The sequence below is a fragment of the Triticum dicoccoides genome, chromosome 6A (genome assembly GCF_002162155.2).
Source record: "Triticum dicoccoides isolate Atlit2015 ecotype Zavitan chromosome 6A, WEW_v2.0, whole genome shotgun sequence".
NCBI lineage: Eukaryota > Viridiplantae > Streptophyta > Magnoliopsida > Poales > Poaceae > Triticum > Triticum dicoccoides.
The window spans coordinates 551715426-551729244 of record NC_041390.1 but is presented as its reverse complement, the minus strand read 5'-3'; the positions used below and the strand labels follow the sequence as shown (position 1 = coordinate 551729244).

Genomic DNA, 13819 nt, shown 5'->3' with positions numbered 1-13819 from the left:
CAGAATAGTAATTTACTACCAACTATCCAAATTCGGCGACATGAGAGTTCAACAAGCACTATGACTCAACGTTTATATGACAAGCAATTATCAATCATATGAATATCTGCATACAAATATCTATCAACTGCTAACAATATGCTGATCCAATCTGCCTTGCGGCTTGCTGATCCATCAGAGACAGCAAAGACTGATACAGACAGAAACATGTCTGCCCTATTTTATGTTCCGGGGAAGAACAAAAAATGGAAGACTAGAAAACCATGTTTTAAATGGAACGCCCATAACCGAAACGGTGGAGAGTAAATTTGCCTTGAAATTCCTAGTTAAGAAGAGCTTTGTTACTTGACTGCTCACCTAGTGGAGCATAGCATCAACAGTTAACTGAGGTCTTCGGCCACAAAAGAAGCTAATTATTCCCGTAACATTGGTAGGACAACAAACACTGGAACGAAATCCTCTCTGATAGATCGCTTCCTGAGTATACTGCACAGGATACGAACATCCAGCCTTTTTCTTCACACGATACTATCACGCGCCAGTTCGAATTGCACACACGATCTGCCCTGGAACCGCATTTCCTCGGAATTCACGCGGGCAGAGACGGATGCACATCATCTAACCAAGCGGGAGCGAGAGCGAGCGCCGGCAAGATCAATCAGGCTAGCTTAGGGCGGGCAAGGGGGGTTGGGGGCCGACCTGTAGAGCTCCTCGAAGGAGAGGCCGCTGGCGTTGTGGTTGTAGATCTCGTGGATGGCGTGCTCGAGGACCTTCCATGTCCGCTCCGCGTACTTGGGGTCGAGCTCCACCCGGTGCTTGAACATCTCGATCTTGAAGTTGCGCTTCCTGGGCGGGCCTCCGCCGCTCATCGTCGCCGCCGCCGGTGCGCCCGCTTCGCCGCCGGCGGCTGGCTAGGGTTTTCGGGCCCGCGGGGTGGGTGGACGGGACGGGGGGAGTGGGGGAGCAGAGGCGATGGACGGAGGAAAAGGGGGAAAAGAAAACGAGGGCGTTCCTGCCTCTCTGGCCGTCCCGTGCTGATTCGGGTTTGTTTCCAGGGAGGGACGGTGGGTTATTTTCCCCCCTCGGAAGGAGGGGGATTTCACTGCAGTGGTCAGTCAGTTATTACAGTCTTACAGACAGTTTGGTAATCCTATACACACCTATGATGAGAAGTGATTTTACCGAATCCACCGAACCCTGACAGCTGCAGGGACAAACTCAAAAGAGGCACGGCTTGTTTTGGCATTCCATTTGCTGAATTTATTTCAAGTTTTCTGGCGCTATTTTTTCAATGGTATAATGTGTTTATCCACAATGATGTATTTATGATCACTTCGTCAGTCTCAAAATATGTGGGATACTCGTAGGGATAAACAATATGTGCGTGCCTTCATAAGAAGTAAGTGTATGTGCATGTATAAAATTGGCATTTCAGAATGAATTTGGTACCACTAATGAGAACTAATAAGGGCATGATGGCAGTACGATTGCACGCACAAAGAAATGATAAAAATAACGCCTGTCTCCATGGCGCCATGCAATTTTTATTGAAAATATGCCCTAGAGGCAATAATAAAAGAATTATTATTATATTTCCTTGTTCATGATAATTGTCTTTATTCATGCTATAATTGTGTTATCCGGAAATCGTAATACATGTGTGAATAATAGACACCAACATGTCCCTAGTAAGCCTCTAGTTGACTAGCTCGTTGATCAACAGATAGTCATGGTTTCCTGACTATGGACATTGGATGTCATTGATAACGAGATCACATCATTAGGAGAATGATGTGATGGACAAGACTCAATCCTAAACATAGCACAAGATCATATAGTTCGTTTGCTAGAGTTTTTCAATGTCAAGTATCTTTTCCTTAGACCATGAGATCGTGTAACTCCCGGATACCGTAAGAGTGCTTTGGGTGTACCAAACGTCACAACGTAACTGGGTGACTATAAAGGTATACTACGGGTATCTCCGAAAGTGTCTGTTGGGTTGACACGGATCAAGACTGGGATTTGTCACTCCGTATGACGGAGAGGTATCACTGGGCCCACTCGGTAATGCATCATCATAATGAGCTCAAAGTGACCAAGTGTCTGGTCACGGGATCATGCATTACGGTACGAGTAAAGTGACTTGCCGGTAACGAGATTGAACGAGGTATTGGGATACCGACGATCGGATCTCGGGCAAGTAACATACCGATTGACGAAGGGAATTGTATGTGGGGTTGCTTGAATCCTCGACATCGTGGTTCATCCGATGAGATCATCGAGGAGCATGTGGGAGCCAACATGGGTATCCAGATCCCACTGTTGGTTATTGGCCGGAGAGTCGTCTCGGTCATGTCTACATGTCTCCCGAACCCGTAGGGTCTACACACTTAAGGTTCGGTGACGCTAGGGTTGTAGGGATATGTATATGCAGTAACCCGAATGTTGTTCGGAGTCCCGGATGAGATCCCGAACGTCACGAGGAGTTCCGGAATGGTCCGTAGGTAAAGAATTATATATAGGAAGTGCTATTTCGGGCATCGGGACAAGTTTCGGGGTCACCGGTATTGTACCGGGACCACCGGAAGGGTCCCGGGGGTCCACCGGGTGGGGCCACCTGCCCCGGGGGGCCACATGGGCTGTAGGGGGTGCGCCTTGGCCTATATGGTCCAAGGGCACCAGCCCCAAGAGGCCCATGCGCCTAGGGTTCAAGGAAGGGAAGAGTCCCAAAGGGGGAAGGCACCTCCTAGGTGCCTTGGGGAGGAGGGATTCCTTCCTTGGCTGCACCCCCCTAGGAGATTGGATCTCCTAGGGCCGGCGCCCCCCCTTGGACTCCCTATATATAGTGGGGAAAGGAGGGCCTCTCATAACACGCCTTTGGTGCCTCCCTCTCCCTCTCCAACACATCCTCCTCCTCCATAGAGCTTGGTGAAGCCCTGCCGGAGTACTGCAGCTCCATCACCACCACGCCGTCGTGCTGCTGCTGGAGTCATCTTCCTCAACCTCTCCTTCCCCCCTTGCTGGATCAAGAAGAAGGAGACGTTACGCTGACCGTACGTGTGTTGAAACGGAGGTGCCGTCCGTTCGGCGCTAGGATCTCCGGTGATTTGGATCACGTCGAGTACGCCTTCCTCATCCCCGTTCTTTGAACGCTTCCGCGCGTGATCTACAAAGGTATGTAGATGCAATCCAATCACTCGTTGCTAGATGAACTCCTAGATGGATCTTGGTGAAACCGTAGGAAAATTTTTGTTTTCTGCAACATTCCCCAACAGTGGCATCATGAGCTAGGTCTATGCGTAGTTCTCTTGCACGAGTAGAACACAAATTTGTTGTGGGCGTTGATGTTGTCAACTTTCTTACCGCTACTATTCTTATCTTGCTTCAACGGTATTGTGGGATGAAGCGGCCCGGACCAACCTTACACGTACGCTTACGTGAGACCGGTTCCACCGACAAACATGCACAAGTTGCATAAGGTGGCTGGCGGGTGTCTGTCTCTCCCACTTTAGTTGGAGCGGATTCGATGAAAAGGGTCCTTATGAAGGGTAAATAGAAGTTGACAAATCACGTTGTGGCTTTCACGTAGGTAAGAAAACATTCTTGCTAGAACCCTATTTCAGCCACGTAAAACTTGCAACAACAATTAGAGGACGTCTAACTTGTTTTTGCAGCAAGTGTTCTGTGATGTGATATGGCCAAAGTTGTGATGAATGATGAATGATATATATGTGATGTATGAGATGTTCATGCTATTGTAATAGGAATCACGACTTGCATGTCGATGAAGTATGACAACCGGCAGGAGCCATAGGAGTTGTCTTTATTTTTTGTATGACCTGCGTGTCATTGAGAAACGCCATGTAAATTACTTTACTTTATTGCTAAACGCGTTAGCCGTAGTAGTAGAAGTAATAGTTGGCGAGCAACTTCATGGAGACATGATGATGGAGATCATGATGATGGAGATCATGGTGTCATGCCGGTGACAAGATGGTCATGGAGCCCCAAGATGGAGATCAAAGGAGCTATGTGATATTGGCCATATCATGTCACTATTATTATTTGATTGCATGTGATGTTTATCATGTTTTTGCATCTTGTTTACTTAGAACGACGGTAGTAAATAAGATGATCCCTCATAATAATTTCAAGAAAGTGTTCCCCCTAACTGTGCACCGTTGCGACAGTTCGTTGTTTTGAAGCACCACATGATGATCGGGTGTTAGATTCCAACGTTCATGTACAACGGGTGTAAGACAGATTTACACATGCAAACACTTAGGTTGACTTGACGAGCCTAACATGTACAGACATGGCCTCGGAACACAGAAGACCGAAAGGTCGAGCATGAGTCGTATATAAGATACGATCAACATGAAGATGTTCACCGATGTTGACTAGTCCATCTCACGTGATGATCGGACACGGCCTAGTTAACTCGGATCATGTTATACTTAGATTACAGGAGGGATGTCTATCTAAGTGGGAGTTCATTGAATAATTTGATTAGATGAACTTAATTATCATGAACTTAGTCTAAAATATTTACAATATGTCTTGTAGATCAAATGGCCAACGTAGTCCTCAACTTCAACGCGTTCCTAGAGAAAACCAAGCTGAAAGACGATGGCAGCAACTACACGGACTGGGTCCGGAACCTCAGGATCATCCTCATAGCTGCCAAGAAAGATTATGTCCTACAAGCACCGCTGGGTGACGCACCTGTTCTCCCTGCAGAACAAGACGTTATGAACGCTTGGCAGGCACCTACCGATGACTACTCCCTCATTCAGTGCGGCATGCTTTACAGCTTAGAGCCGGGGCTCCAAAAGCGTTTTGAGAGACACGGAGCATATGAGATGTTCGAAGAGCTGAAAATGGTTTTCTAAGCTCATGCCCGGGTCGAGAGATATCAAGTCTCCGACAAGTTCTTCAGCTGTAAGATGGAGGAAAACAGTTCTGTCAGTGAGCACATACTCACTATGTCTGGGTTGCATAACCGCTTGACTCAGCTGGGAGTTAATCTCCCGGATGATGCGGTCATTGACAGAATCCTTCAGTCGCTTCCACCGAGCTACAAGAGCTTCGTGATGAACTTCAATATGCAGGGGATGGAAAAGACATTCCTGAAGTATTTGCAATGCTGAAATCAGCGGAGGTAGAAGTCAAAAAGGAACATCAAGTGTTGATGGTGAATAAAACCACTAAGTTCAAGAAAGGCAAGGGTAAGAAAACCTTCAAGAAAGACGGCAAGGGAGTTGCCGCGCCCGGCAAGCAAGCTGCCGGAAAAAAGCCAAAGAATGGACCCAAGCCCGAGACTGAGTGCTTTTATTGCAAGGAAAGTGGTCACTGGAAGCGGAACTGCCCCAAATACTTAGCGGACAAGAAGGACGGCAAAACAAAAGGTATATGTGATATACATGTAATTGATGTGTACCTTACCAGTACTCGTAGTAGCTCCTGGGTATTTGATACCGGTGCAGTTGCTCACATTTGTAACTCAAAGCAGGAGCTGCGGAATAAGCGGAGACTGGCGAAGGACGAGGTGACGATGCGCGTCGGGAATGGTTCCAAGGTCAATGTGATCGCCGTCGGCACGCTACCTCTACATTTACCTTCGGGATTAGTTTTAAACCTTAATAATTGTTATTTAGTGCCAGCTTTGATCATGAACATTGTGTCAGGATCTCGTTTAATTCGAGATGGCTACTCATTTAAATCCGAGAATAATGGTTATTCTATTTATATGAGAGATATGTTTTATGGTCATGCTCCGATGGTGAATGGTTTATTCTTAATGAATCTCGAGCGTAATGCTCCACATGTTCATAGTGTGAGTACCAAAAGATGTAAGATTGATAATGATAGTCTCACATACTTGTGGCACTGCCGCCTTGGTCACATAGGTGTCAAACGCATGAAGAAGCTCCATGCTGATGGACTTTTAGAGTCTCTTGATTACGAATCATTTGACACGTGCGAACCATGCCTCATGGGTAAAATGACCAAGACTCTGTTCTCAGGAACAATGGAGCGAGCAACCAACTTATTGGAAATCATACATACTGATGTGTGCGGTCCAATGAGTGTTGAGACTCGCGGTGGCTATCGTTATGTTCTCACCCTCACTGATGACTTGAGTAGATATGGGTATGTCTACTTAATGAAACACAAGTCTGAGACCTTTGAAAAGTTCAAGGCATTTCAGAGTGAGGTTGAGAATCAACGTGACAGGAAAATCAAGTTCCTGCGATCAGATCGTGGAGGAGAATACTTGAGTCACGAGTTTGGCACACACTTAAGAAAATGTGGAATAGTTTCACAGCTCATGCCGCCTGGAACACCTCAGCGTAATGGTGTGTCCGAACGTCGTAATCGCACTCTATTAGATATGGTGCGATCTATGATGTCTCTTGCCGATTTACCGCTATCTTTTTGGGGGTATGCTTTTGAGACTGCCGCATTCACTTTAAATAGGGCTCCGTCGAAATCCGTTGAGACGACACCGTATGAATTATGGTTTGGGAAGAAACCTAAGCTGTCATTTCTAAAAGTTTGGGTGTGCGATGCTTATGTCAAGAAACTTCAACCTGAAAAGCTCGAACCCAAATCGGAAAAATGCGTCTTCATAGGATACCCTAAAGAAACTATTGGGTATACCTTCTACCTCAGATCCGAAGGCAAGATCTTTGTTGCCAAGAATGGGTCCTTTCTAGAGAAAGAGTTTCTCTCGAAAGAAGTAAGTGGGAGGAAAGTAGGCCTTGATGAAGTATTACCTCTTGAACCGGAAAATGGCACAACTCAAGAAAATGTTTCTGAGGTGCCTGCACCGACAAGAGAGGAAGTTAATGATGATGATCAAGATACTTCTGATCAAGCTCCTACTGAAATTCGAAGGTCCACAAGGACACGTTCCGCACCAAAGTGGTACGGCAACCCTGTCTTGGAAATCATGTTGTTAGACAACGGTGAACCTTCGAACTATGAAGAAGCGATGGCGGGCCTGGACTCCGACAAATGGCTAGAAGCCATGAAATCCGAGATAGGATCCATGTATGAAAACGAAGTATGGACTTTGATTGACTTGCCCGTTGAGCGGCGAGCCATAGAAAATGAATGGATCTTTAAGAAGAAGACAGACGCGGATGGTAATGTGACCATCTATAAAGCTCGGCTTGTCGCTAAGGGTTATCGACAAGTTCAAGGGGTTGACTACGATGAGACTTTCTCACCGGGAGCGAAGCTAAAGTCCGTCCGAATCATGTTAGCAATTGTCGCATTCTATGATTATGAAATATGGCAAATGGATGTCAAAACGGCATTCCTTAATGGTTTCCTTAAGGAAGAATTGTATATGATGCAGCCGGAAGGTTTTGTCGATCCTAAGAATGCTGACAAGGTGTGCAAGCTCCAACGCTCGATTTATGGGCTGGTGCAAGCATCTCGGAGTTGGAACATTTGCTTTGATGAGATGATCAAAGCGTTTGGGTTTACGCAGACTTATGGAGAAGCATGTGTTTACAAGAAAGTGAGTGGGAGCTCTGTAGCATTTCTCATATTATATGTAGATGACATACTTTTGATGGGAAATGATATAGAACTCTTGGACAGCATTAAGGCCTACTTGAATAAGAGTTTTTCAATGAAGGACCTTGGAGAAGCTGCTTATATATTAGGCATCAAGATCTACAGAGATAGATCAAGACGCCTCATAGGTCTTTCACAAAGCACATACCTTGATAAGATATTGAAGAAGTTCAATATGGATCAGTCTAAGAAGGGGTTCTTGCCTGTGTTGCAAGGTGTAAAATTGAGCTCAGCTCAATGTCCGACCACGGCAGAAGATATAGAAGAGATGAGTGTCATCCCCTATGCCTCAGACATAGGTTTTATTATGTATGCCATGCTATGTACCAGACCTGATGTAAACCTTGCCGTAAGTTTGGTAGGAAGGTACCAAAGTAATCCCGGCAAGGAACACTGGACAGCGGTCAAGAATATCCTGAAGTACATGAAAAGGACTAAGGAAATGTTTCTCGTCTATGGAGGTGATGAAGAGCTCGTCGTAAAGGGTTACGTCGACGCTAGCTTCGACACAGATCTGGATGACTCAAAGTCACAAACCGGATACGTGTATATTTTGAATGGTGGGGCAGTAAGCTGGTGTAGTTGCAAGCAGAGCGTCGTGGCGGGATCTACATGTGAAGCGGAGTACATGGCAGCCTCGGAGGCAGCACATGAAGCAATTTGGGTGAAGGAGTTCATCACCGACCTAGGAGTCATACCCAATGCATCGGGGCCAATCAAACTCTTCTGTGACAACACTGGAGCTATTGCACTTGCCAAGGAGCCCAGGTTTCACAAGAAGACCAGGCACATCAAGCGTCGCTTCAACTCCATTCGTGAAAATGTTCAAGATGGAGACATAGATATTTGTAAAGTACATACGGACCTGAATGTAGCAGATCCATTGACTAAACCTCTCCCTAGAGCAAAACATGATCAACACCAGAATTCCATGGGTGTTCGATTCATCACAATGTAACTAGATTATTGACTCTAGTGCAAGTGGGAGACTGTTGGAAATATGCCCTAGAGGCAATAATAAAAGGATTATTATTATATTTCCTTGTTCATGATAATTATCTTTATTCATGCTATAATTGTGTTATCCGGAAATCGTAATACATGTGTGAATAATAGACACCAACATGTCCCTAGTAAGCCTCTAGTTGACTAGCTCGTTGATCAACAGATAGTCATGGTTTCCTGACTATGGACATTGGATGTCATTGATAACGAGATCACATCATTAGGAGAATGATGTGATGGACAAGACCCAATCCTAAACATAGCACAAGATCGTATAGTTCGTTTGCTAGAGTTTTCCAATGTCAAGTATCTTTTCCTTAGACCATGAGATCGTGTAACTCCCGGATACCGTAGGAGTGCTTTGGGTGTACCAAACATCACAACGTAACTGGGTGACTATAAAGGTATACTACGGGTGTCTCCGAAAGTGTCTGTTGGGTTGACACGGATCAAGACTGGGATTTGTCACTCCGTATGACGGAGAGGTATCACTGGGCCCACTCGGTAATGCATCATCATAATGAGCTCAAAGTGACCAAGTGTCTGGTCACGGGATCATGCATTACGGTACGAGTAAAGTGACTTGCCGGTAACGAGATTGAACGAGGTATTGGGATACCGATGATCGGATCTCGGGCAAGTAACATACCGATTGACGAAGGGAATTGTATGCGGGGTTGCTTGAATCCTCGACATCGTGGTTCATCCGATGAGATCATCGAGGAGCATGTGGGAGACAACATGGGTATCCAGATCCCGCTGTTGGTTATTGGCCGGAGAGTCGTCTCGGTCATGTCTACATGTCTCCCGAACCCGTAGGGTCTACACACTTAAGGTTCGGTGATGCTTGGGTTGTAGGGATATGTATATGCAGTAACCCAAATGTTGTTCGGAGTCCCGGATGAGATCCCAGACGTCACGAGGAGTTCCGGAATGGTCCGGAGGTAAAGAATTATATATAGGAAGTGCTATTTCGGGCATCGGGACAAGTTTCGGGGTCACCGGTATTGTACCGGGACCACCGAAAGGGTCCCGGGGGTCCACCGGGTGGGGCCACCTGCCCCGGGGGGCCACATGGGCTGTAGGGGGTGCGCCTTGGCCTATATGGGCCAAGGGCACCAGCCCCAAGATGCCCATGCGCCTAGGGTTCAAGGAAGGGAAGAGTCCCAAAGGGGGAAGGCACCTCCTAGGTGCCTTGGGGAGGAGGGATTCCTCCCTTGGCCGCACCCCCCTAGGAGATTGGATCTCCTAGGGCCGGCGCCCCCCCCTTGGACTCCCTATATATAGTGGGGAAAGTAGGGCCTCTCATAACACGCCTTTGGTGCCTCCCTCTCCCTCTCCAACACATCCTCGTCCTCCATAGAGCTTGGCGAAGCCCTGCCGGGGTACTGCAGCTCCATCACCACCACGCCGTCGTGCTGCTGCTGGAGTCATCTACCTCAACCTCTCCTTCCCCCCTTGCTGGATCAATAAGAAGGAGACGTTACGCTGACCGTACGTGTGTTGAACACGGAGGTGCCGTCCGTTCGGCGCTAGGATCTCCGGTGATTTGGATCACGTCGAGTACGCCTTCCTCATCCCCGTTCTTTGAACGCTTCCGCGCATGATCTACAAAGGTATGTAGATGCAATCCAATCACTCGTTGCTAGATGAACTCCTAGATGGATCTTGGTGAAACCGTAGGAAAATTTTTGTTTTCTGCAACGTTCCCCAACAGTGGCATCATGAGCTAGGTCTATGCGTAGTTCTCTTGCACGAGTAGAACACAAATTTGTTGTGGGCGTTGATGTTGTCAACTTTCTTGCCGCTACTAGTCTTATCTTGCTTCAACGGTATTGTGGGATGAAGCGGCCCGGACCAACCTTACACGTACGCTTACGTGAGACCGGTTCCACCGACAAACATGCACAAGTTGCATAAGGTGGCTGGCGGGTGTCTGTCTCTCCCACTTTAGTTGGAGCGGATTCGATGAAAAGGGTCCTTATGAAGGGTAAATAGAAGTTGACAAATCACGTTGTGGCTTTCACGTAGGTAAGAAAACGTTCTTGCTAGAACCCTATTTCAGCCACGTAAAACTTGCAACAACAATTAGAGGACGTCTAACTTGTTTTTGCAGCAAGTGTTCTGTGATGTGATATGGCCAAAGTTGTGATGAATGATGAATGATATATATGTGATGTATGAGATGTTCATGCTATTGTAATAGGAATCACGACTTGCATGTCGATGAAGTATGACAACCGGCAGGAGCCATAGGAGTTGTCTTTATTTTTTGTATGACCCGCGTGTCATTGAGAAACGCCATGTAAATTACTTTACTTTATTGCTAAACGTGTTAGCAGTAGTAGTAGAAGTAATAGTTGGCGAGCAACTTCATGGAGACACGATGATGGAGATCATGATGATGGAGATCATGGTGTCATGCCGGTGACAAGATGATCATGGAGCCCCAAGATGGAGATCAAAGGAGCTATGTGATATTGGCCATATCATGTCACTATTATTATTTGATTGCATGTGATGTTTATCATGTTTTTGCATCTTATTTACTTAGAACGACGGTAGTAAATAAGATGATCCCTCATAATAATTTCAAGAAAGTGTTCCCCCTAACTGCGCACTGTTGCGACAGTTCGTTGTTTCGAAGCACCACGTGATGATCGGGTGTTAGATTCCAATGTTCACGTACAACGGGTGTAAGACAGATTTACACATGCAAACACTTAGGTTGACTTGACGAGCCTAACATGTACACACATGGCCTCGGAACACAGAAGACCAAAAGGTCGAGCATGAGTCGTATAGAAGATACGATCAACATGAAGATGTTCACCAATGTTGACTAGTCCGTCTCACGTGATGATCGGACACGGCCTAGTTAACTCGGATCATGTTATACTTAGATTACAGGAGGGATGTCTATCTAAGTGGGAGTTCATTGAATAATTTGATTAGATGAACTTAATTATCATGAACTTAGTCTAAAATATTTACAATATGTCTTGTAGATCAAATGGCCAACGTAGTCCTCAACTTCAACGCATTCCTAGAGAAAACCAAGCTGAAAGACGATGGCAGCAACTACACGGACTGGGTCCGGAACCTGAGGATCATCCTCATAGCTGCCAAGAAAGATTATGTCCTACAAGCACCGCTGGGTGACGCACCTGTTCTCCCTGCAGAACAAGACGTTATGAACGCTTGGCAGGCACCTACCGATGACTACTCCCTCGTTCAGTGCGGCATGCTTTACAACTTAGAGTCGGGGCTCCAAAAGCGTTTTGAGAGACACGGAGCATATGAGATGTTCGAAGAGCTGAAAATGGTTTTCCAAGCTCATGCCCGGGTCGAGAGATATCAAGTCTCCGACAAGTTCTTCAGCTGTAAGATGGAGGAAAACAGTTCTTTCAGTGAGCACATACTCACTATGTCTGGGTTGCATAACCGCTTGACTCAGCTGGGAGTTAATCTCCCGGATGACGTGGTCATTGACAGAATCCTTCAGTCGCTTCCACCGAGCTACAAGAGCTTCGTGATGAACTTCAATATGCAGGGGATGGAAAAGACCATTCCTGAAGTATTTGCAATGCTGAAATCAGCGGAGGTAGAAGTCAAAAAGGAACATCAAGTGTTGATGGTGAATAAAACCACTAAGTTCAAGAAAGGCAAGGGTAAGAAAACCTTCAAGAAAGACGGCAAGGGAGTTGCCGCGCCCGGCAAGCAAGCTGGCGGGAAAAAGCCAAAGAATGGACCCAAGCCCGAGACTGAGTGCTTTTATTGCAAGGAAAGTGGTCACTGGAAGCGGAACTGCCCCAAATACTTAGCGGACAAGAAGGACGGCAAAACGAAAGGTATATGTGATATACATGTAATTGATGTGTACCTTACCAGTACTCGTAGTAGCTCCTGGGTATTTGATACCGGTGCAGTTGCTCACGTTTGTAACTCAAAGCAGGAGCTGCGGAATAAGCGGAGACTGGCGAAGGACGAGGTGACGATGCGCGTCGGGAATGGTTCCAAGGTCAATGTGATCGCTGTCGGCACGCTACCTCTACATTTACCTTCGGGATTAGTTTTAAACCTTAATAATTGTTATTTAGTGCCAGCTTTGATCATGAACATTGTGTCAGGATCTCGTTTAATTCGAGATGGCTACTCATTTAAATCCGAGAATAATGGTTATTCTATTTATATGAGAGATATGTTTTATGGTCATGCTCCGATGGTGAATGGTTTATTCTTAATGAATCTCGAGCATAATGCTACACATGTTCATAGTGTGAGTACCAAAAGATGTAAGATTGATAATGATAGTCCCACATACTTGTGGCACTGCCGCCTTGGTCACATAGGTGTCAAACGCATGAAGAAGCTCCATGCTGATGGACTTTTAGAGTCTCTTGATTACGAATCATTTGACATGTGCGAACCATGCCTCATGGGTAAGATGACCAAGACTCCGTTCCCAGGAACAATGGAGCGAGCAACCAGCTTATTGGAAATCATACATACTGATGTGTGCGGTCCAATGAGTGTTGAGGCTCGCGGTGGCTATCATTATGTTCTCACCCTCACTCATGACTTGAGTAGATATGGGTATGTCTACTTAATGAAACACAAGTCTGAGACCTTTGAAAAGTTCAAGGCATTTCAGAGTGAGGTTGAGAATCAACGTGACAGGAAAATCAAGTTCCTGCGATCAGATCGTGGAGGAGAATACTTGAGTCACGAGTTTGGCACACACTTAAGAAAATGTGGAATAGTTTCATAGCTCACGCCGCCTGGAACACCTCAGCGTAATGGTGTGTCCGAACGTCGTAATCACACTCTATTAGATATGGTGCGATCTATGATGTCTCTTGCTGATTTACCGCTATCTTTTTGGGGGTATGCTTTAGAGACTGCCGCATTCACTTTAAATAGGGCTCCGTCGAAATCCGTTGAGACGACACCGTATGAATTATGGTTTGGGAAGAAACCTAAGCTGTCATTTCTAAAAGTTTGGGGATGCGATGCTTATGTCAAGAAACTTCAACCTGAAAAGCTCGAACCCAAATCGGAAAAATGCGTCTTCATAGGATACCCTAAAGAAACTATTGGGTATACCTTCTACCTCAGATCCGAAGGCAAGATCTTTGTTGCCAAGAATGGGTCCTTTCTAGAGAAAGAGTTTCTCTCGAAAGAAGTAAGTGGGAGGAAAGTAGACCTTGATGAAGTATTACCT

The 13819-nt window shown here is 46.0% G+C and overlaps 1 protein-coding gene across 1 annotated transcript in view; it reads right to left on the bottom strand.

Moving 5' to 3' along the window:
- Nucleotides 1-1002, bottom strand: part of LOC119317857 (cullin-3A-like) — a 3544-nt gene extending 2542 nt beyond the window's left edge. The window contains exon 1 of the mRNA XM_037592356.1: nt 700-1002. Coding sequence (XP_037448253.1) covers nt 700-869 — 170 coding nt within the window. The 5' untranslated portion in view covers nt 870-1002. The remainder of the gene's footprint in view (nt 1-699) is intronic.
- Nucleotides 1003-13819: the final 12817 nt, after the last annotated feature.